General features: G+C 29.3%; 11 protein-coding genes and 1 non-coding gene across 12 annotated transcripts; 8 read left to right on the top strand and 4 right to left on the bottom strand.

The window, feature by feature from the left end:
- The first annotated feature begins 3,199 nt into the window (after positions 1–3,199).
- Positions 3,200–3,273, top strand: PWA37_003750. Its single transcript has one exon. It is a non-coding gene; the product is annotated as a tRNA-Val (tRNA).
- A 357-nt stretch (positions 3,274–3,630) lies between these two features.
- Positions 3,631–5,263, bottom strand: PWA37_003749 (uncharacterized protein; the record flags this gene model as incomplete). The annotated part of the gene is made up of 2 exons (XM_064860268.1): positions 3,631–4,395; positions 5,255–5,263. 2 exons carry the CDS (start codon positions 5,261–5,263, stop codon positions 3,631–3,633), a joined length of 774 nt encoding a protein of 257 aa, XP_064712929.1.
- Positions 5,264–5,290: 27 nt separating this feature from the next.
- Positions 5,291–5,806, top strand: ATG31 (Atg31p; the record flags this gene model as incomplete). The annotated part of the gene is made up of 1 exon (XM_064860267.1): positions 5,291–5,806. One exon carries the CDS (start codon positions 5,291–5,293, stop codon positions 5,804–5,806), a length of 516 nt encoding a protein of 171 aa, XP_064712928.1.
- An 85-nt stretch (positions 5,807–5,891) lies between these two features.
- FAL1 (ATP-dependent RNA helicase FAL1) lies at positions 5,892–7,094 on the bottom strand (the record flags this gene model as incomplete). Its single annotated transcript, XM_064860266.1, has 1 exon — positions 5,892–7,094. One exon carries the CDS (start codon positions 7,092–7,094, stop codon positions 5,892–5,894), a length of 1,203 nt encoding a protein of 400 aa, XP_064712927.1.
- Positions 7,095–7,453: 359 nt separating this feature from the next.
- On the top strand, positions 7,454–8,164 carry DAS2 (putative uridine kinase DAS2; the record flags this gene model as incomplete). Its single annotated transcript, XM_064860265.1, has 1 exon — positions 7,454–8,164. The coding sequence occupies one exon, from the start codon at positions 7,454–7,456 to the stop codon at positions 8,162–8,164; it is 711 nt and encodes a 236-aa protein (XP_064712926.1).
- Positions 8,165–9,179: 1,015 nt separating this feature from the next.
- GCV1 (glycine decarboxylase subunit T) lies at positions 9,180–10,442 on the top strand (the record flags this gene model as incomplete). Its single annotated transcript, XM_064860264.1, has 1 exon — positions 9,180–10,442. One exon carries the CDS (start codon positions 9,180–9,182, stop codon positions 10,440–10,442), a length of 1,263 nt encoding a protein of 420 aa, XP_064712925.1.
- Positions 10,443–11,134: 692 nt separating this feature from the next.
- KCS1 (inositol polyphosphate kinase KCS1) lies at positions 11,135–14,263 on the top strand (the record flags this gene model as incomplete). Its single annotated transcript, XM_064860263.1, has 1 exon — positions 11,135–14,263. One exon carries the CDS (start codon positions 11,135–11,137, stop codon positions 14,261–14,263), a length of 3,129 nt encoding a protein of 1,042 aa, XP_064712924.1.
- A 446-nt stretch (positions 14,264–14,709) lies between these two features.
- On the top strand, positions 14,710–15,057 carry DAD1 (Dad1p; the record flags this gene model as incomplete). The annotated part of the gene is made up of 1 exon (XM_064860262.1): positions 14,710–15,057. The coding sequence occupies one exon, from the start codon at positions 14,710–14,712 to the stop codon at positions 15,055–15,057; it is 348 nt and encodes a 115-aa protein (XP_064712923.1).
- A 196-nt stretch (positions 15,058–15,253) lies between these two features.
- HED1 (Hed1p) lies at positions 15,254–16,045 on the bottom strand (the record flags this gene model as incomplete). The annotated part of the gene is made up of 1 exon (XM_064860261.1): positions 15,254–16,045. The coding sequence occupies one exon, from the start codon at positions 16,043–16,045 to the stop codon at positions 15,254–15,256; it is 792 nt and encodes a 263-aa protein (XP_064712922.1).
- Positions 16,046–17,905: 1,860 nt separating this feature from the next.
- On the top strand, positions 17,906–19,069 carry PWA37_003741 (FluC/FEX family fluoride channel; the record flags this gene model as incomplete). The annotated part of the gene is made up of 1 exon (XM_064860260.1): positions 17,906–19,069. The coding sequence occupies one exon, from the start codon at positions 17,906–17,908 to the stop codon at positions 19,067–19,069; it is 1,164 nt and encodes a 387-aa protein (XP_064712921.1).
- A 290-nt stretch (positions 19,070–19,359) lies between these two features.
- PWA37_003740 (uncharacterized protein) lies at positions 19,360–21,066 on the bottom strand (the record flags this gene model as incomplete). Its single annotated transcript, XM_064860259.1, has 1 exon — positions 19,360–21,066. One exon carries the CDS (start codon positions 21,064–21,066, stop codon positions 19,360–19,362), a length of 1,707 nt encoding a protein of 568 aa, XP_064712920.1.
- A 487-nt stretch (positions 21,067–21,553) lies between these two features.
- PSF1 (DNA replication protein PSF1) lies at positions 21,554–22,279 on the top strand (the record flags this gene model as incomplete). The annotated part of the gene is made up of 1 exon (XM_064860258.1): positions 21,554–22,279. One exon carries the CDS (start codon positions 21,554–21,556, stop codon positions 22,277–22,279), a length of 726 nt encoding a protein of 241 aa, XP_064712919.1.
- Positions 22,280–22,333: the final 54 nt, after the last annotated feature.

The raw sequence follows: 22,333 nt of genomic DNA, 5'->3' as shown, positions 1-22,333 counted from the left end.
CTTGATATAAGTAACAAATATATATGTATATATATATAGCTGTTGCTCTTTTCTTTTTTCCCCCTTTATAGATATCTAAATTGAAATATAAGCAATTACCGAATCTATGTTGTAAAATATCGATGGTAAACAACAGAACGTAGTTCGACAATATTGAGAGTTCAACAACATTACTTTCCATTACTTTGTTTACAATTTTTGTATATTTTTTTTCTTTCGACATTCAAAATTTTTCAAAAATAGATTTCGAGGTTAATCAATCAAACAAAAAAAGGAAAAAGAAAAAAAGAAAAAACCCAAAAAGAAGGCTACAGCCTTGCCAGAATACTTGAGGTATATGTCTTTATATACTAAAGGCAGTCGTCATACATAATGAATTGTTCCATGTTCGAAACACTGCTGGAGAGATTAGATCAAATGTACAATCAATGATATATGAATTATAGAGAATACCAAAAATAATGCTATAACAAATGTTTATGCTTAGTTAAAATAAGTATTATGTGTGTTTCGAATTATTGTATTGTACGGCCTAGAAGGTTTTTTTAGTATGAAAATAAATGTGTACATAATGTTTTGTAAAAAATTTACACAAGTATCAAAAAAATGAAAGTATTCTATAATAATAAGGTTCAATATTTGAATATTCTACTTGAGTAATGTAAACATCTCTAACTAAATAAATTGGAACTAAAAATAAAACACTTCTATATTGTGGATGTTAAAAAAATAACCTAAGTTAACTTACTGAAATCATACTATTGGATTTAGTGTTTTTGCTTTATTTTCTGATACTTTCTATTTTATATACAATATTAAAAATGATTTAATATTCCAATGATTTGTATAGGAAATTTTAGATAAATTTGTATTGCTGATCAGTTATATGGCCAACTCTTGTACCCATCGAAATTGGATACACTCAAAAATTAGACTTATTCTTATTTTGTTCCTTTTTCTTTTAGTTGAACTACTTGCTCATCGCCTTTGAAGTTTAAATAGCTAAGAAATGTTGTAATTAACAACTGAAATATTAAAGCAAAAAAAAAAAAAAAATAAAAAATGATATAAATAAAAACACCATTATAGATTAAAGAAGAACCTGAAAAAGTGTGATTATTTAACATTATGTAATTAATAAAAAAATGCAAAATTAATATAAAGAACAGGAAAGTATAATTATTAACAAATAAGAGAACTTGAATGAGAAAAATGCTCTTTATTTTATATAAATTTTTGATAAATCTTAAGAGTTCATAGAAAATAAAGATTGATCAGTAAAATTGAAAATTCTCAACTAAAAACATTCATTTTTTTTATTGCTACACTTTTAATCACAAGTTCTATAAATATTATGCTTCTCTGTTCTTTTTTTTAGTAGCCATATTTGATTAGTTCCTACTATATATTTTTAAAAATAAAATTCTATAGATTGTATTCTTTTAAGGATCATTTTTAATTATCTTATATTGGTTTTTTTTGAATGCTCAAAATGAGTAGTGATAATAAATATTGTAAAGGTTAAAAGTTTAGCTGAAGATTTATAGAAAAAAAAAGTTTGTGTTGTATACTTTCGAGCTTATATAAGGTGAAGGCAATGTGATATAATGGAATAAGGATAAAATTATTAATAGCATCAGGTTTATCGTATTGATATATATAGTCATATATATTACATAGTAATATACTACTATATTTATTACTATTATTCATTAAATAATTTGAATAATTTAATAAATAATCTGCCAATATCCTGAAAAGGACTTTCCCTGATTGAGTAATTTTTTTTATTCTGTTACATAAAAGGAGATATTGTGAGCTAACTAAAATTTAAAATATAAGTCAATTAGAAATTGAAAAAGGTGATTTGGGTTTTGTGATATTCTTCAGTAGGTTATTCTATCTTCAATTTTGAATATCAGAATTTGTTGAGAATAACACATTAAACTATTCAAGCAAAAAAACAACAACAACAAAAATTACAAGAACTATTGTCAACTATAACAGAAGCTAATTAAGAGTATTTATAACACACAATTTTATATACAGAAGAATATTATCTTAATATTCAAGGTTGTAGTCCTGTCTTATTTATAAATGTATACAAAATATTGTATAAGATAAAATAAAGTGAAAAAGTAATAGAAAAACCGTTATGGAATTCCAGCTGTTGCATTTATATAATAATTTATTATTGCACCCTCAACTATTTAATTATTTAAAGTATTTGTCTAGAATTACCATTACGAATGTTGTAATACGGTGTGGTTAAATTCTTTTGTATATTTCGGGGAAGTGCAAATATTATTAACAAGTATTCAAATAGTCGAGACAGGAATCAATACAGTCGATAATATAATTTCTAAAAACGATCTTATTCATTGAGCAGCTTTGTCGAGCTTATATATTTATTTGAAGTCATTTTGCTTGTTACTTGCTTGTTGTTCCATTTATGTATATATATAATATATGAATTATCTACAAGAAAAGTGTTATAGAAGATGGTTCTTTATCTTCAGAAAACATTGTCCTTTTTTATGTTTTCTGGAGTTCGATCAATTATTCAGATTGATACGTTAATGAACTTAGTGATCTAAACCCTAATATTTATTATAATAATTAAGGTGTACTAGTGAATTAGTAACTGTACCTCAATTTACTAGTTATGGTAATTGGGTGTACTAATGATAAACAGCATAATTATTATAATCATTAGTAATAAGTGTGTGGCTTATTAAAGCAATGAATAGTTCTAGATTCAGTCAAAATCTTATGTAATCTTAATGGAACTAAGCTTTTTATTATGCAGTAATGAGTGCTGTAGAATAGAATAATAACAATTACCATGATTAAAGAATTGGGGTGCAGTTCTAATCCACTAGTGCACCTAAATTAATGTAATAAAATTTAGGGTTTGGATCACTAAGCTCGTTAATATACAAATCTGAATAATTGATCGAGCTCCAGAAAACATATAAAAGGACAACGTTTTCTGGAGATAAAAGATCATCTTCCATAACAGTTTTTTCGTAAATAATCTATATGTTGTATATAAACGTAAATAGAAAAAAAGCAATAATCCTTAATTTTCCTATATATAACATTCTTATATATTTGTTATTGCCCTTACTATTCGTTCAATAGTCCTGTTAAAGAATTAGCCCTAAGCCCAAACTATAATAATGAGCGGTTGGAGTATGGTCCAATGGTCCAGTGGTTTAAGACGTCGCCTTTACACGGCGAAGATCCCGAGTTCAAACCTCGGTTGGATCAGTTTAACTTTTTTTGATCCTTCTGCTATTGAGGTGATCGTGATGGTTCGGAGGTGTGACATAGATTGTCCTATAGTATCATTACAAACAATCGTGCGAATTTTCTTTTTACTTCAAGCGACAACAACATTCTTGTGTTTTTTCTTATTTATAAATTGTATATTTATCTTGAGCCTTATTTACTTGTAATATTTCCTGTACATACAACGTAGTTTATACATTATATACAGATAGTCAACAACCAAGAATTATTTATCCAATTTTATGTTCAAAAAGAGTGTGACTCTTGTGATAGTTTGTTAAAAGGATACAATGTACTCATGTAACTTCTTTTATTACAATTAAAGCACCTAATTGACTAAGAATCATCTTTATTGTTATGACTATTTCTCACCAATTTTGCTAGAAAGTTGTGATAAGTTCTACCTGTATTTGATACCATACTATTTGATATACCTAAGTTACTGGCATAGCATCTAGCTCTATTTAAACAAGTACGCCACGATGAAGTCAAATCAATATTATCAGCTGACATAAAACTTCTAATTTCAGGTGGTGATGCAACTAAAAATGTAGCAATGTAAAAACAATGAGGAAATCCTGGAGGAGCCTTGTTTTCTACTTCAGTGATAGCTTTGGCAAGCTCTTTGAAATCTGAAATGGAATACAAAGCTTGTAATTTTAAATAAACCTGTAGCTTATTTAATCTAGTATCCAATCTTTTACCCATTAAACCAACTAATTGTTCAACAGAGCTAACTGAAGATTCAATTTCTCTAAAATAACCTAAAGCACTTTCTCTCAAAGTTAAGCTTGCTAATTCCACTTTATATTTATCGTTTAAGTTCTCGTCTTTGTACATATTAAAAAAATTCATTAACTCGCTTTCCCATCTAGCGTACATAACATTCCCTTCATTTGTTGTAGCACCCGAGAAGCTGGAAACCAACTTAGTTAAATCCCTGATGATTTCACAGTCTGCAACTGATGGTGTCTCTTTGGCTGGCAATTGCTGGTTAAAACGCTTGTTATTTGCAAAAGCAATGGTAGACCCTAGAGTCTTGCTAAACTTGGTGAACCAAAGTAGTGGTTCCAGAGGGACTGAAACACTGGACCCTAGAACCTAAATAGCATCTGGAGACTCGACTTTGTCATTACCAACTATAAGAGTCTTCAATTGATCAGCTGACATCGTGTAATTAATATCAGAAGTGACTTTATTGGTTTCTGGCACCTTCAAACACTAGACCACTGTTTGAAAATGTAAATAAAATAAGTGCGTAAAATACTGCTGGGTCCTTCTAAACTAGAACGCTATCAAATATAATTGATAAGAACCTGTTACAAAAGATGCACTCTTCTAGAATGTAAGATTAGATAAATGATTCTTGGTTGTTCTTTATATATGATACATAAACTCTACTATATATATGGGATAGTTTAGGTCAATAGATATACAGATGTATATATTGTTTATAAACAAGAAAAAAGTGAGAACACCGTCTTCGACTAGTAAGTTTACAAGATCGGCTATCGAGACATAAGGGTAACACATATCATAAGAATGGTTAACTTAAAAAGTTTTTGATGTTAATTTATTTGGATAGGTATAAGATATAGACTTAGCCTATGTGTTTGGATGTAATACGAAAATATAATTATACCAACATGGCAGAGTGATATAATACCACATAAATGATTGTTTGTTCTTGGTTCTTTCTGTTGATTGTCCCTTTCCTTTATTTTTTGAGTTCATTCTGTTCTTTATGTTTGTACCCTCACTGTTCATGTATGGTATCTCTTATTTTTATTTGACAAGCTTTGACCATATAAATTTTCAAAAAGGGGAGTATTTAGGAAACTAATTCGTAACTGTCTGATTTTTTGAACAATTAAGTTCTGATTACTTTAAATACCTAAATGTGGGATATTGGTATTAATTATTGGAGTGAACAACTGTTACAATCTAAATATGAATATACCTTGTTCATTATTCAGGCTAAATAATATATGCCATCATGGAACCTTTTTTTGTGTCTGTAATGGATAACAATGTTGAACATCATTTTAATGAAGGAGATACAATAAGCGATTGTGAAAAAGATTCAAAAATAGATTTTCAAAACACATCAGATCAACTAAGTTGCAATGCTAAGTATATGTTCCCGAACAAAATCAAATATATTTTTGATGATGATTTAGTGGAAAGAGGTAATAATAGCGTAGAAGGTGATATAATATTAGATGATGAAGATTTAGACTATGAAAATATTATTATTTTTGACATGGATGAGAATCATCATGTTTTGAATCTTAATTTGATAAGTGATAAATATCAATTATTAAAATATGATATTGTAGGAGATGCAGAAGATAAGAAATCCTTAGAAACATCATATAGAGAAATAAATATTGAAGTGGTGTCAAAGTTCAGGAATTTATCAAATATAGCTAAAGATCTTCCCTTAAATAAGCTTATTGATATCTATAATATTCAAAACACACAATTACAATCGTTATATGATTCTATATGATTTTAGGATGCATATATACCTAAGTATATATACATGCATATATATATATATTTAGGTATACAAAAGGAATTATAATAATCTAATTTTATGCTAATTCATCTAAATTTGCAGGCATTGGTTTTATCTTAATACGATAGAATTTTTCTATATTTTTTAATTGATTAAAATCATTCCTCGTGACAAAATTGATAGCACAACCTTTTCTACCAAACCTACCAGATCTCCCGATTCTATGAATATAATTTTCTATTATTTCGGGTATATCGTAGTTAATGACGAGTGATACTTGCTGCACGTCTATACCACGAGCCCAAACATCAGTGGATATTAATACTCTGGAATGGCCAGATCTAAAATCGTTCATAATTCTGTCCCTATCTTCCTGTCTCATATCCCCATGCATGGATACTACACTAAAATTCGACTGTAAAAGTTTTGCTGATAGCCAATCCACTTTTTTTTTAGTATTGCAAAAGATGACACATTGTGTTATTGTCAAGGAATCATATAAATCACATAAGGTATCAAATTTCCACTCTTCTTTATCAACGTTGACGTGATATTGTTTAATACCATCCAAGGAGATTTGATCTTGTTTAACAAGGATCTTGACAGGATCACTCATGAATTTTCTAGTCACTTCAATAATATCTTTACTCATTGTAGCAGACACCACCACGACTTGACAACCCTTTGGCAATTTTGTGAAAATGTCATAAATTTGCTGCTTAAACCCTAGTGATTCACCTAACAGCTCATCTGCTTCATCAAGAACCAACATTTTACAACCTTTTACCACTAAAGTACCACGCTTTATTAAATCTAGGACTCTTCCTGGTGTACCACTTACAATATGGTATTGGCCATTTTGTAATTTATTTAAATCAGTTTTATTCATTTTATTGCCACCAACCAAAGCGAGTGATTTAACATTCAACATGTCCCCTAGGTTAGAGACCACGGTATTTATCTGAGATGCTAGTTCTCTTGTTGGAGAAAGGATCAATGCTTGCAACTCATGTTTCTTGAAATCACAGACTTGTAACATACCAATAGTGAAAGTAGCAGTTTTACCTGTACCTGATTGAGCCTGTGCAATAACATCTTTCCCTGAAATAATCTGAGTAATGGCTCGGGATTGAATGGAGGAAGGTGCTTCGAACCCATAGGAATATATACCGTGTAGCAGTTGTGATTTCAAATCCATTGATTCGAAAGTTGGTGAAATTTGTAATTTTTTAGATACTTTAAATTTCAACCTTTTATCTGATTCTTTATCAAATGACATGTTGCAGAGTTGGGGGGAGGATGGGAGGGGGATATGGTGATTGTTGTGACAGTCTATTTGGTGTATGATTATTTCTTTCCTGCTTCTTTTCTTTTTAGACTAGTTTCATTATCTCATGAATGAGATGTCTGTATAGTTAAATCGCACTGTTTTTTTTAAAAATAATATCAAGCTCATCTCAAAAAAAAATAAAATAAAATAAAAAAACTATAAAGCTGTATTTAATTATGAAAAAAAAAAAAAAAAAAAAGAAGTATCGAGAAAAAGGGAGAGATGAGATGAAATAGTACTATTTAATATAAGATGGGGCATATGATCAAAAAAAAAAAAAAAGAAAACTAGATTTTGAGGATTTGTAAATGGTTGAAAAGACTTTATTGGTGAATATTGCAGGAGGTCATGCCACCGAACTTTATATTACTGCTAGACATATTAAAGCTAGACTGCTTATCTCATATCCAGATGCAGACTTCAATATTATAGATTTGGATCAGTCGTATCAGAACAAGGATCAGGCTGGTTTAAAAAATTACAGTTACAAAGACTATGATTTTGAATTATTATATAACGAACTCTATAGACAAAAGAATGATGGAAGTAGAAATAGAAGCAGAGGTAGAAGTAGAAATATTATTATACTATGTGGTTGTTATGCATTATATGATAAAAGAATCAATAACCTTTCGGATCTTAAAGTATATATAGATTGTGATTCAGATAAAAGATTAATTAATCTGATAAGAGAGAAAGAATGTCTGGAAGGTTATGAATTAAATATGTTGCTAACTGAGTATATGGATCATTTAAGAATTGAAATGGACAGATATATCCAACCAACAAGAGCATCAGCCGACTTGATTATTCCTACTACAGATGAAAAGTTGGGTGAAGAAATTCTGATATCTGGTATCTCTCATTTAATTAAATTTAATGATTTGGAGACAAATAAAACAGAAAACAACAGTAATTCTGTAAGCATGTTGAAAGATTGTAAGAATTACCAACCTTTATGGGATTTTCAAGGTGAATTTATGGATTTGGAGAAGAGTAGATATTATGATTTGTCATAAACAATAAACAGCAGAAGACCAATTTATTAGCCATCTTTCTTGTAATTACACTATATCTATATATATATATATGTATGTGTATAGTAGATATATACATAATAACAGTTCAAAGCTTCAAAATAGAAGTATGAAAAATGTAAAGAGGCATAGAAGGAAATACAGAAAGAAAGAAAGAAAGAAAGAATAGTGGGAGGGTGAATACAGCAACTAAAGGATGGAACCAGAGATGATACGTGCTTCTTTTTTTTTTTAGTTTTATCTCCTCTGTTTATTTATCTTAAGACTTATAATGTTTGTTTGTCTATTGATTTGCTTTCTTCTTAGTTATTTTTTTTTTCTGTTACCGTGTCATTGGTATGATACGAAAAACCTTAGTTTTATCTTCGCATAGACAAAGGTCTCTGGATTTGCCTTGCCATATGTGTAAACATTGCATTCTAATTGTAATTCTAATTCCAATCATAGTCACATGGTGTGGTTCCCTTGACAGAAAAAAGGAAGCGTGTTTTTGTGTTTGTGTTTGGAGGGAAGGAGTCAGTCTTACAAAAGGCTCCTAAATTCCCGAGTCAAGAGGCCTGGAGGGAGTTAAACACAAAGGAATCTGTGCACCACACATCTAAAGAAGCAGAGCGTTTGTGTCATTGAGGGAACGGATGAATGGGGGGAAAGAGACAAATAAGTTGGAATGTATCTGTTTGTTATCTTCAGCTGATAGAGGACTGCAGTACTGCAAATAATGACCGATACTCAGATGGAGTTAGGAAAGTTTGTGTGTCTGTGAGAAGTGGAGGTTGGAATAATATATATATAATGTAAGTATTATACATATGGATGTATCCCTTGTACACTGTAACTTGAGACAAATTGACCGTTAAAGTGTTAAGGTTCATTGCTACAAGCTAGCACTGCACAAACACACACACACACATATATATATATATATATATATATATATATACTTAACTACTTAGTAGGATAATAATAATAATAATAATAATAATAACTTTTACATATAATGCTAAGATCTACAATTGATAGAAGACTCCTCTCTACAGCAACTGCAAATCAACTTAAGAAAACACCTCTCTATGACTTACACACTAAACTGGGTGGGAAACTGGTTCCTTTTGCTGGTTACATGATGCCTTTATTGTACCCATCTATTCAAAATCACATTGATTCGCATAAATGGGTCCGTTCACATGCAGGTTTATTTGATGTATCTCATATGTTACAAAGTAAAGTGACGGGCAAAGATGCTATTCATTTATTGAATCGTATCACACCAACTGACTTCTCTATGATCAAACCGACATTTGGTTCTTTAAGCGTACTTTTGAGAGAAGATGGTGGTATCCTAGATGATTTAATGATATTCAAAAGACCAGTGCATAATGAAGAACAACAAAGTTTCTATATTGTTACTAATGCATCAAGAATACAAGAAGATTCGGATTTCTTCTTACAAAATGTTAATGCTTTGAAATCTAAGGGGTTAGATGTAGAGTGGGAACCGATTAAGAATCAAGCTCTATTGGCGTTGCAAGGTCCCAAATCTCCCAAAGTCTTAGCTGCATTGCTCTCTTCAGCATCTGGTGCCTCCCAGGATTTGAATAATTTGGTCTTTGGACAACGTAAAACTTTCGTTTTACCTTCCGGTATACCAATCAGTGTATTGAGAGGCGGCTATACTGGTGAGGATGGTTTTGAAATAGCTATTGAATCGGACAAAGCCATCGAGTTTAGTGAACAGTTATTGTCCTATGAATCTGCAGTGAAACCAATTGGGTTGGCGGCAAGAGACAGCTTAAGGTTGGAGGCTGGGTTATGTCTATATGGTAACGAGTTGAATGAAAAGTTAACCCCTGTAGAAGGTAATTTGAAATGGCTAATATCCAAAAGTAGAAGGTTGGATGATAATGTGGAGACAAGGTTTAATGGGTACGAGAGAATAATGGATCAATTGAATAACAAGAATTATTCACAAACCAGAATTGGATTCAGGTATAAATCTGATGTGCCAGCACCAGCAGCAAGATCCGGTTCTAGGTTATTAGATAAGGACACTTTAGAACCTATTGGCATTGTTACTTCAGGTAGTGTATCTCCAAGTCTATCAGATGAAACTGTTAAGAGGGTTGTCAATATTGGACAGGGTTATGTTAATCTAGGCATGCATAAACCTGGCACTGAAGTGATTGTAGAGGTTAGGAGGAAACTATTCCCTGTTATTATCACTAAGATGCCGTTTATTTCCACACACTATTACAGAGGTTGAATCAAAGAGGCATGATAATATATATATATATATATATATTAATATTGTATTTTGATTTGAAAAGACCAACACACATATTCTATTTTAAAGCTACTATTTAAAACAGCAATTATTTAAATATAACAACATTATTATTAGGTTATTGCGTTACTATCGCATTGTTACTGCTGCTAGTCATAATTACTAATAACCTTCTCCCTGAGACAGAAAACTTGCTATGCTTAGTAATCATGGATACGTTTCAACCCTATTTTTTCCTTTATGCAAACCCTAATTTTTGATCTGAAAAAGAAAAAATAAAAATAAAAAAAAAATAGAAAAATGTAAAAATTTTAAAAGGTGAAAAATATCTTGTGATTAAAAAAAAAAGAAAATATGAAAGAAGAATTTGATTCACAATTTCAAGTAATTTAGACTTTTGGTGATCGAATAAGAATACGTCTTGTATGCGGACGCCACAAATATACTTTATTCGCTATTCTTTGTACCTACATCCGAAGAGTTATTAGCTAGACTATTTGGAGATAACTTATTCCTTTCTTCTCTTACTGTCTTTTTTTTTCTCTTTTACAAGTTGTATCATCATCTTCAACTTCTACTTCAATTTATATAAATACATACATTCTATTTATATATTTGATTTTTAAACGGATATATTTATCGTCTCCCTTTTTGTTGTTTTATGATTGACAATGGTCTATGATAGTGATATAACAGAAAATATATCACTATCCCATAACGAAAAGCATACAGAATCCCTAAAGGATTTAAATACATTGGATGAAAGAGTATTACCTCCGGCACTCTCTGGTAGGAAAGCATCCACTTATTTAGGTATCTTCAGAGAAAGTATTGAAGGCAATAACGTGGATACAACAAAGCCAAAATCTTTTTTGAAACATGATTCGGATACTGGTTTAAGTGGTAGGGATAAGGTTATTGATGAAGATAATACAAAGAAGATTGATTTGGACAGTGGAGTGAGTATCTTAGATAATCAATATATAGACGATAACAAAGATTTAAATCATCTACGGCATGCTTCTAATGATATTTTAATTAATACATATAATAAATATATTAATAGTGATATCGTTAATGATAATAATAATAATGATAATGATAATATTATTGTAAATAGACTAGATTCCTCAAATAAAAAGAAATCCATGTTAACTGTCGGTTTACAAAAAGCAAGCTTATCTGGACCGAATATCATGAATCAAGATAATATAGCGTCAAATACCTTCAATGATGATCTTATGTTGAAGCCAGTCTCCTCCGCCACATATTATCCACATAAATCAAAATCTACTGTATCAAAGACATCAAAAATTTTAAATAAGGAAGAACATAATGAAAATAGCACTGATTTTATAAATACAGATAATGGATTTGAAAAATTAACAAAAATTGAATCAAGGAGTAGTGTGAGTAGTCGCAGAGCCAATCGTAAATTAACTTATGGTGGTCATGATGAGTATGAGGCACATAATCAGTTATCCAATCCTAACTCTTATGATGATAATAGTGACTTGACATCTTCAGAGAAGGAAGTCCTAATAAGAACTGATGATAATAACGGAGATAAGGGAGCACAATACCAAAGTGATGAAAAAGAACTATCAAGTGAGGTGGGTAAAAGAAGAGAAAAAATAGTTGATAATGATGACTATAATGAAGAAGATGACGATGATGATGCTGATAAAGAATACCCATTGGCTGTTGAGTTGAAACCATTTACAAATAGAGTTGGTGGACACACAGCAATATTTAGATTTTCTAAAAGAGCAGTATGTAAGACTTTAGTCAGTAGAGAAAATAAATGGTATGAAACAATGGAACTAACAAATAACAAGTTATTACAGTTCATGCCACGTTATATTGGTGTTCTTAACGTCAGGCAGCATTTTAATTCAAGAGAAGAATTTTTAAATCAAGTGCCTACTCCACAGAAAGAAAAGAATGATGATAGGAAAAGTACGTTAGATTCAACTCTAGAATCAGAATATTTACAAACTAAGTTATCTAAGGATGAAAATATTGGAGCTCCACTGGAACATATCTATTCATTTCCTCTGTCTAACAATTCAAAACCAGCATCAGTTAAATATAATAGAAGCAGATACATCCACGGATCATTTTTACCCGAAGTATCAATTGATGATAACCAACATATTATACCTGATTCCTTATGGGGACATTATTATCCAAATTCCCCATCAAATTCTTATTCCCAGGTACATTCACCATCATCAACAGCTAGTTCTGTGCCCGACGATTCTTATATATCAACAACATTTGAAGATAATGATAATATTTCGGAGATACCTAAACATCATAAGAATAATAGTAATATTAAAAGAAGACGTGATTCAGGCTCCACAGTTCTAAATACAAAGTTGAAAGACTTGGTGATCCAAGAAGTTTTTGCTCCAATCACGACAAGAAAAAATAGCACTGATGATAATAATAATAATTTGGGAGGTGGTGTAGTTAGAACTATTTCAGGTAGGCAGTTTAGGAAAAAAGTAAGATCTTCTTCCTCTTCCTCCACATCTGTCAATAACAGTTCACCAATTAATTCAATGAGAAGAAATTCCCACATTTCTTTGGTGGAGACAGATAAAGAATCAGAATCACCATTGCTACATAAATTGAAAAAGGAATGTATCTCAAATGCTATCAATAGTTCACATTCAGTCATGGATTTAAAACAATTTCAACAGAAGACTACGGTGAGAGACAACATTTTACATTCTGGAGCAGATATTGATTCTAAAGATTCACAATTTCTTTTACAAAATAATCCAGAAAATAATAAAGATAATAATAATATAAGTGATTTGGATAATATAATTTCAGGTGAAAGACGTGATAGTGAATTGTTGATGAATGAATTTTCTCCTCCTCCCTTGGAATCGATTGTAATTGAAGATCAGAGTGATACAATAGTATCAAAATTTATTTTGTTAGAAGATTTGACTCGTCATTTGAATAAACCCTGTGCCTTAGATCTAAAAATGGGAACAAGACAATACGGTGTGGATGCAAATTCTTGTAAGCAACGGTCCCAGAGATTAAAATGTCAAAAGACGACATCACGTAAATTAGGTGTACGTATTTGTGGATTAAAAGTATGGAATGAATCTTATTATATTAAAAGAGATAAATACTTTGGCAGACGTGTAAAAGTTGGATGGCAGTTTGTTCGGGTTTTAGCAAGATTTCTTTATGATGGTCAACAAATTGGTAGTATTGTTAGGCACTTACCAAGATTAATAAAAGAATTAGATTTATTGGCTTTGGAAGTGACAAATTTGAAAGGCTTCAGATTATATGGTGCTTCATTACTGTTAATGTATGATGGTGATTTGACATTAAAGAAGGGGAAAACAGTAAAAATTAAGGTCAATATAATTGATTTTGCTAAATGTGTCACTAAGGATGATATGGAAGAAGGATTAAGATTAAATTCATTTAAAGTTCCACCGAAGAATGGCATCAATGTAGAAGATTTAGGATTTGTTCGTGGGATTAAAAGTTTAAGATTTTATTTCTTAACATTATGGAATTATTTGACTGTAGATGAGCCATTAATATTTGATGAAGATGAATTAACATATTTTATTAACAATTCAATGAAATTGAAGGGGAAAGAATTGTTTCATATTAATTGGGATTGGCTTGATGAATTTGATAAAGAAGGAGAATCTGAGTTTAATAATTCACAGAGTGAGTTACGCAAAAAATGGAGAAAATATGAACTAATATTCGATGTAGAACCTAGATTTAGTAATAATGGCGATGTTAGTGATTAAAATAAGCATATATTAATAGTGTGGATGGTTAAAATTCAAGAAGTATAAACAAAATAGAGACAAAAACCTATAGATATTGTTTTATTCTTTTAACTTTCACTCTTTTTGTAATTAATTCCTTCAAAAGTTACTTGCATTATCTTGCTGTTATTTATCTGAAATAAGGCAGTAGATTATTGATATATTTCCTAGCATTATCACATAGGATATCATTTAAAGTTTTTTTTTTCACCTAGTAGATCAGGACTGATTCTTTTTGTGTGTAATTCGTTTCTCTATAAAGTTTTTCTGTCTAACAAAAAAAAAATTAATTGAAAAATATTAATGAATAAAAACGTTATGTAATCGGTTTCACTGGTGTATTTTTATATAGTACATAGAAGTACAGATACATGTAGGTGTGTATAGGAAAAATAATTGATTGTGGAATCTCATTCAACTAGAAAATGAACAGTTCATTTACTGCAACAAGCAATAGAACTCATCTGGATATCAATAAGAATATAGCAAACACTATGAATACTACTAAATTAGGAGATAAATATTTTATTGAACAAAGAAATATTATCCTTCAAGATATTAACAATACAATGGACTCGATATTGAATGGATTAAATGAACTGAATATATCGCTAGAAAGCTCGATTGCTGTAGGAAAGGATTTTGAATCAGTGGCTTTACTTTGGAAGACGTTTTATAATGAACATGAGAGCATTATTGATGGAGATATAAATGTAGATGAAGACGAAGATGAGCAGGAACAAAGTCAAGAAGGAGGTAAGATATTAGAATAAATGGAGTAAAATATCATTTGTTGTTTGAACAAGTAATCATTACAATGTTTTATTATTACTTGAAAAATAACTAGGGAAAATTGTTATATTATTAGTTTTAATACGAGATAAATAACGAGTAGATGAAAAAAAGAAAAAAAAAAAGATACATAAAGTAAAGAGATTAAAAAAAATTAAGAAAGAATAGAGGTGAGTATCATTTGGTTTTTTGGTTACGTTTTATCTCTGGATGTAAGCTTGGTAATGAAGCTACAGTGTTCTTTGAAAGACCAGCTTTATAATGAATTTTGTTAGCATCTGCGTTAAAGAAATCCAAATATGTCTTATTTATTAATTCTTTTAAAGGTTTGTGGACAATTATAACAGGACTGTTCTGATTTGATAGAATACTTTGGGTTTGTTGTTTATGGTCAGAGGGGATTGCTTTTATTAAATGGGTTTCCTTTGGCAGGTGATCATCCTTGAAATCGCTCATAATGGTAATATTATTATTATTATTATCTATTATTTCTGAAGTCTTTATAGATGGAAGTGAATTATTATTTGATTCTTCATCTTCAGACTGACTTTCTGTATAAGTATTTTCAATGCTTTCTTTATTGTTAATTATGAGAGGGAAGTCGAGTTCTACCTTCTCCTGTAAGTTATTTGAGCTGTTTTTATCTGAATCGGTATCTAAATATGAGATTGTATGGAACCTTTTATTACCTCTTCTCCATATTTGAAAGCTACTTTGTTGTTGCTGTAATTGTGGTGATGGTGGTACTTGTTTTATGTGATATATTTCGTTTAAATCGTTTTGTATATAGTGAGTATTAATATTATCAATACTATTAAAAGTTTTATTAGTTGTTTCTGTTAAGATGCTTGATTCAAACACCTTATTGGATTTTTCATAATTATTGTGGAACGACACTGTTTTACTTCTTCTTGTGCATCTTCTATTTTCTTTTGGGACATTGGACTTCACCATATCACCAGTCATCATTGTACAGTTTCTTTTTGTATTAATCTATTGTTATATAGTTGTATTAATAGTATGGAGGTGAAGATATTTGATAAAGTTTGATACTACTTTCTTTGTATATATATGTGTGTGCTTGTGCGAGTGTATGTGTGTGTTTTGATAACGCTAACTGTCAGCGGCTAAAATAGCTAGTTCAAATAAGATGCGTTCAATTTGAGAATTATATAAATAAAAAAAAAAAATAAAGAAAACAAGTTGGAAACTTATGAAATAGTCATGATAAAAAGAAGATACTGGAATGAATAACAACAGTCAAGATACAGGTATGATTCTTTTATTTGTTATTGTTTATATTAAATCATTTTCTATATTTGTTTAAAGCCTTTCTTTTATATGAAATTAAGATCACAAAGATTAAGAAAGGCTCATCTACTTTCGATAAATGTATGTTTACGCTGACTAAAATTGCTTAAAATAGTGATCTGATTAAATATATACTTGATACTTTATCCTGATCTAAAGCATAGAGAGGACCAGAGAAGAAAGTTTGATGATTAACCATGTTATATAATTAATATAGAATATGTTCCTTTTTGTTTGGCTACAGTAGATAGAAGTTGTAAAGACATGTGCAACAAGAACAGAGAAGAAAACATTGATAAATAACAAAACAATTTATATAGGGTTTTGTGTTGCTTGGCCCATTTTTTTCGCTCCTAGTGTGTAGAGAAAGATAGGGTATATGTCAAAAAAGGAAAAGAAAAATATTCTGTCTTTCTTTTTTTCTCCCTAAAAATTATAATTGTAAACTTTATATTGTATCTGATCTTAAAAAGGTGAGATTTCTTGAAATCTCCGTTTATTTTTAAATCTTTTTAAACTTCTGTTTTTCTGAGAGTTCTATAGTTCAATCTATCTGCTTTTTTTTTTTTTAGTTTTTTTTTTGTTTATTGATATGACGATAGTTAGTACTAATTGTCTGGAATATTAAAAGAACCAAAATTAAAATGTTTATCATTCGATATCTTTTGTTTACTTGAAAGTAGAATTTATTCTTTTCCACGTAATATTCAAATGTATTAAAAATAAAAAAGTATAAGATACCTCTTTTTGAAGTTCAAACTTCTTTAAATTCCTAGATATTAAATATACTATCAAATAATGCTGTTTTTTTTTTCTTTTTCTCATCATAGAAGGAGAAGCATATTTGTATTTTAGATCGAAATTGGCATACTTATTCACTGTTTTCCTTTGAAAATAACAATAGAGAAGCTTGCATAAAAATACAATACCGGAATATGTAGTCGAAACGGGAAAAAAATTAAAAAAAAAGAAAGTAATACCTGTCTTCTATCATTAAATACGAATTGTCACGAAGAAAAAATTGACTATGATTTTTCAGATAGCGATTGTTGAGATATTTTTTTCTTTTCTTTTTTTCAGGAGGAAAATGCCCATCTGCATGTATATAGATAGATAGACAGATCCTTTTGAGTCCAATAATAGTTGAAATCTGAATGTTGGTAACCACATGGTCTTGTTTTCATTATCTTAGTCGGCTGATTGGTCTTTGATAATTATCGTTATTAAATGCATCATATTTAATACTTTTATGAATACGTCAACTTATTTTGAATACAGATTTCTAGAAGGAATATCACACAGCTGCACTAACTTATGTTTTATTTTAACGTTTCCTTCATTTCTTTTGTACACAATTAATGGTGTCAAATCTTGACAAGAGAAAAACAAAGATAAGTTAATTTATATAGTCTTTGTTTGATTTTATTTGTGGAGGTAAAAAAAAAAAAAAAAGAAAGAAAGTATATAAAATATAATATTTTTTAAAGTTTTTTTGTTCATTATTTGTAAGTCGAGTAAATGAGTGAGGATAAAGAGGATTCATCAACAGTCGACTCGGTTAATAAACTTGATAAAATGAAGGACCAGAACAAAATATATGCTGGTCTAGATTTTTTATTATCACCTACAAGTATATTCCACTGTTATCTGATATTAATTACATGTACAATCATTGGTAATACTACAAGATTTGGAATTTCACATTTATCGAATTATAGCTACTCATTTATTGCACCACAGAATACTTTATGGCCAAATTTTGTATCATGTTTAATAATGGGAATGTGTCAAACACTTAATGCCAAAGAAATTGGTTGGTTCACTGAGTGTCCATATCTCTTCACTGGGATAACTGTTGGGTTTTGTGGTTCTTTGTCTTCGTACTCTTCAATGATGTTAGAAGTCTTCTTATTTTCAACAAGTTTAAATCCAGTCAATATTAAACATAATTTTAAATTACCAAATAGGGCTTATGGTATAATGGAGTTTTTATCTGTGCTTCTATGTCAAATGTTTGTTTCATTAGGTGCTTATCTTTTTGGTAGAGCTTTTGCATCCGATATTATTGTTAAGTTTATAGATATATGTGTCAAACATAAATCTTCTTCCTCTTTTTCTTCTTCTTCATCACCAGAAGGTTCGGTAGAGAGCATTAGTTATCGAACTCTACGTAAATATATTAAATTTGTGGATTTCTTATTGGCTGGATTGGGCATTCCATTAACTATCCTATTTGTAGTCCTTGCATCTGTATATGACAACTTTTCAAGGAGTGATTGGACTTTAGGACCCATATTTGGAATCTTTGGTACTTTTGCAAGATATTATATCTCTTTGTTTTTTAATCCATTATCGAAAAAGTTTTATTACGGCACTTTTATATGCAACGAATTTGCTGTATTAACATTAGGGTTTTTCACTTTAGTTCAAAGAGGTTATAATTCCTCCTTGACTGGTCCAATTGTATCAAGAATTAATGCGTGTCGTATTGTTTCCAGTTTAGCAGGTGGGTTTTGTGGTTCTTTAAGTACAATTAGTACTTTCATTAACGAGGGGTATAATATGGATTTGGCTCATGCATTGAATTATTATATTATTACGATTGCCCTCTCTTACATATTGTTGACCATTACATTGGGTGCATTTAGTTGGTCAAGAGGTCTTACAGAATCAATATGTTAGAGTAAGGGAAAAGTTATATTAATATATATCCTATATAGAATTATGATAGATGCAGTGATATTTATTTAATATTTAATAATCGAATTATGAAAGGACAAAAAAAAAAGGTATTATATGAACCTTCCGGAATAATAGTTAAGCTTAAGTATCTTTGGGTATATGTGAATAAAGATAGAATGAAATTCTTTTTTTTTTTTGATCTTGAATATTGTTGACATCTTATAAATTCAGTCAAACATTAATATTAAATATTATAACTCATCTTATTATCGTTGGTAAGAAGTAGTTAATTATTTAAAATTTTCAACAATTAAATCAATATTTTCAATTATTTTAATATTATCACTCGTAAGCAATTTAAATTTTTTTAAAATAATAATTAATTTGTTTTTATTATCAAAATGTGTGATTTTATACTTTCTATTTTGTGAATAGTATTCGATAAGTAATAAAATTAATATGAATAATCCCAACAGATATTCCCTGTCATTATTCTTTTCTTCAATATTAAAATTAGAACTATCTTTATTGTTAATGTGCTTTTCAACTACTTTATTAATTATTAAATCCCACTCATCGATTTGAATATCTTTATTAATTAATTCAATTATATTTAAACAGAGTGCAAATTGGCAGATTTGCAATTGTATAATATCATCGTTATCTGTTTCATTTAAACATTTATATCTCATAGAGACAATCTTTGAGACAATTTCATTGATTTTAGTTGCATTTAATTTTAGGAATAAATATTTATTATTTGTTAATATTATGAATGCCATGATAGAAATTTTATCATACAGTATAACTATCCAATGATTTATGAACAAATTAAGTAAGAAATAATTTAAATCTGTATCATCCATTATCAATTGACCAAATTGAATAATGATATTTGAAATAAATATGCAATTGTTTGTCTTATATTTTGAATGAATAGCAATATCATCTTCTCTATTATCTAAGTGTAAATTTAAGCTTTGGATATACGGTATTAATTGTGGTAATTGATGTGAATAAAATGACCATAATTTGATTGCTAGATGATGATTAGTAACCTTTTCCAAGTTATGAAATTTAAGAAAACTTTTTAATGTGATTCTCGTTAATTTGCTGACATTATCAATACAATGTATTGAAAATGTGTCATTAATAGATAAAGGTATTAGTTTAATTAAAAATGTTATAAGTGATGGACTCTCGTCCATAGATAAATTCAATTTGATTAATAAAAACATCATAAAAAATCGAGTTTTCGAAATTTTTATATCTTTATGATTAGAACAATAACTAAAAAATTCTTGTAACTTCCATTTAAGAAAATATTGTTTAAAACTGTCATTATTAATATTTTCGTCATTGCTCATATCATCTTCATCACATATTATGTTTATCAAATTTAATAATTTCGAATATAGCGGTAGGTCGTTATTTATCAGAAAATCATAATCATGTTGATATTTCAAATTACTTTTCATTCTTGTTATTTGGTGATTCTTACCAAAGAATCTCTTTTTTCTATTTTTATTGTTTTTATTATTAAGTGAAACTTCTGACATAACTAATGTGGTGTCATCATCAACTGAGTCATTATCAGGTACCATATAGTTCTTTTTATTTGAAGGCATACTTATTTTTACATCATCTTCATTCCAGTCATTTTCCGTACAATTGACTAACATAGTTCTTTTATTGTTATAATAATGTTTCGAGATATTAAATGGTAAATTGGGAGATTTACTAGTCACTAAAGCATGGTGGATTTCTTCCATTAATAGATTATTATTGATTACATTTTTACTGTGTAATTGAGCCATAAATTGATATACTTTTGTTTCTATAAAAGAATTTTGATTATATAATTCATTTTTTGAATCTTTGTCTTCATTATTAATATCATTTTCGCCATTATCTAAGTTGTGCTGTTTTTTTATGTACGTCTTTCTAATTTTCTTTGGATTCTTTTTGAATATAAAATTTGGAATAATATCTGACATTTAGGGACAGAATATGTTATAAAAAATCACCGTTGTTTTTAGTATCTCTGATGAAATTGGTACTACAAGTGATAATCTGCGAATTGCATATTTTAATTTTTATGGTAATATTGGTAGCAATGATAATAGGCATTGATGTTACCTTTAGGTATATTTCAAATAAATGAAAGACATAAAGAAATAATGACGCGTTTAGCCTTTTTTATTTTTTCAATCTAAATCATTAATCAGAAAGGAGAAGTTTACGCGTCTGAAAAATTCTTACTATTATTTTTATCTTCATCAACATCAATGAGTGTTGACAATCAATTTACATTAGTAAAAAAAGGAAAGGACTTCTAAAGGTGGTTTCCTTGACTGTGAGAGTAGTAACCCAAAGTTGATAGTATCGTGTGGAGAAATTGAAGGAATAAAGGTGCTTAATGAAAACAAATAATTAATTAGGTAAGAGTAGTATTGAAAGAGAGAGACAAAATACTATGGTATAATGTATGGTGATTTAGCTAATAAGTTGATTATAGAAGCTAAGAGAACAGAACAATTGACTCAAAAATACCTTGATGCTGCATTAAATTCTGATAATGGTGGGATAAGGAATGATTTCAATGGAAATGAGACAATAATACCAATGTATAACGACGAGTTAATATATAATATTTTAAAAGAAGTGAATCAATTGAAACAGAATACGGAATATTTACAACACATTAAACAGGAAGAAGAGGAGACAAAGGATCAACTCAAGGATGTCCTGTCTGGTCATTCAAATGACAAAATAAGAAAATGTCAGTATTTTGTGAATCTGTTATGTCTGGAGAGAAATAAAAGATGTCTGATGGCATATCAAAGGATGAGGAGTGACATCATTGATAAAATGGTTTGGAATGGTCTTATAGGAAGCAATAATATGTATAATAACGGTTCTAAAAGGTCTGGTTATAATGAATTATCACATTATGAACAAGAATACATGAGTCAATATAAAAACCTTATAGATGAAATGAATAGTGAAAGTGAGTTATGGTCTTCAATAGAGATAATGGGGAATATGAACCCACCTAGCGATATATTTATTGATATCAGAGTGCTAAAAGATATTGGTGAGATTCAAACAGAGTATGGAACATTTAATTTTGTCAAAGATTCACAATTCTATGTTAGACAAAGTGATGTAGAAAGATTAATTCAACAGGGATATGTTCAAAAGATATGAAAAAAAAAACCTTATTTGAAATGAAGCTAGTATATATATATATATATGTAAGCT

This window comes from Arxiozyma heterogenica (assembly GCF_036370985.1).
Source record: "Arxiozyma heterogenica strain weizmannii chromosome Unknown scaffold_30, whole genome shotgun sequence".
NCBI classification, from domain to species: domain Eukaryota; kingdom Fungi; phylum Ascomycota; class Saccharomycetes; order Saccharomycetales; family Saccharomycetaceae; genus Arxiozyma; species Arxiozyma heterogenica.
The sequence above is the reverse complement of the archived record's forward strand: the minus strand, read 5'-3'. Positions and strand labels throughout refer to the sequence as shown.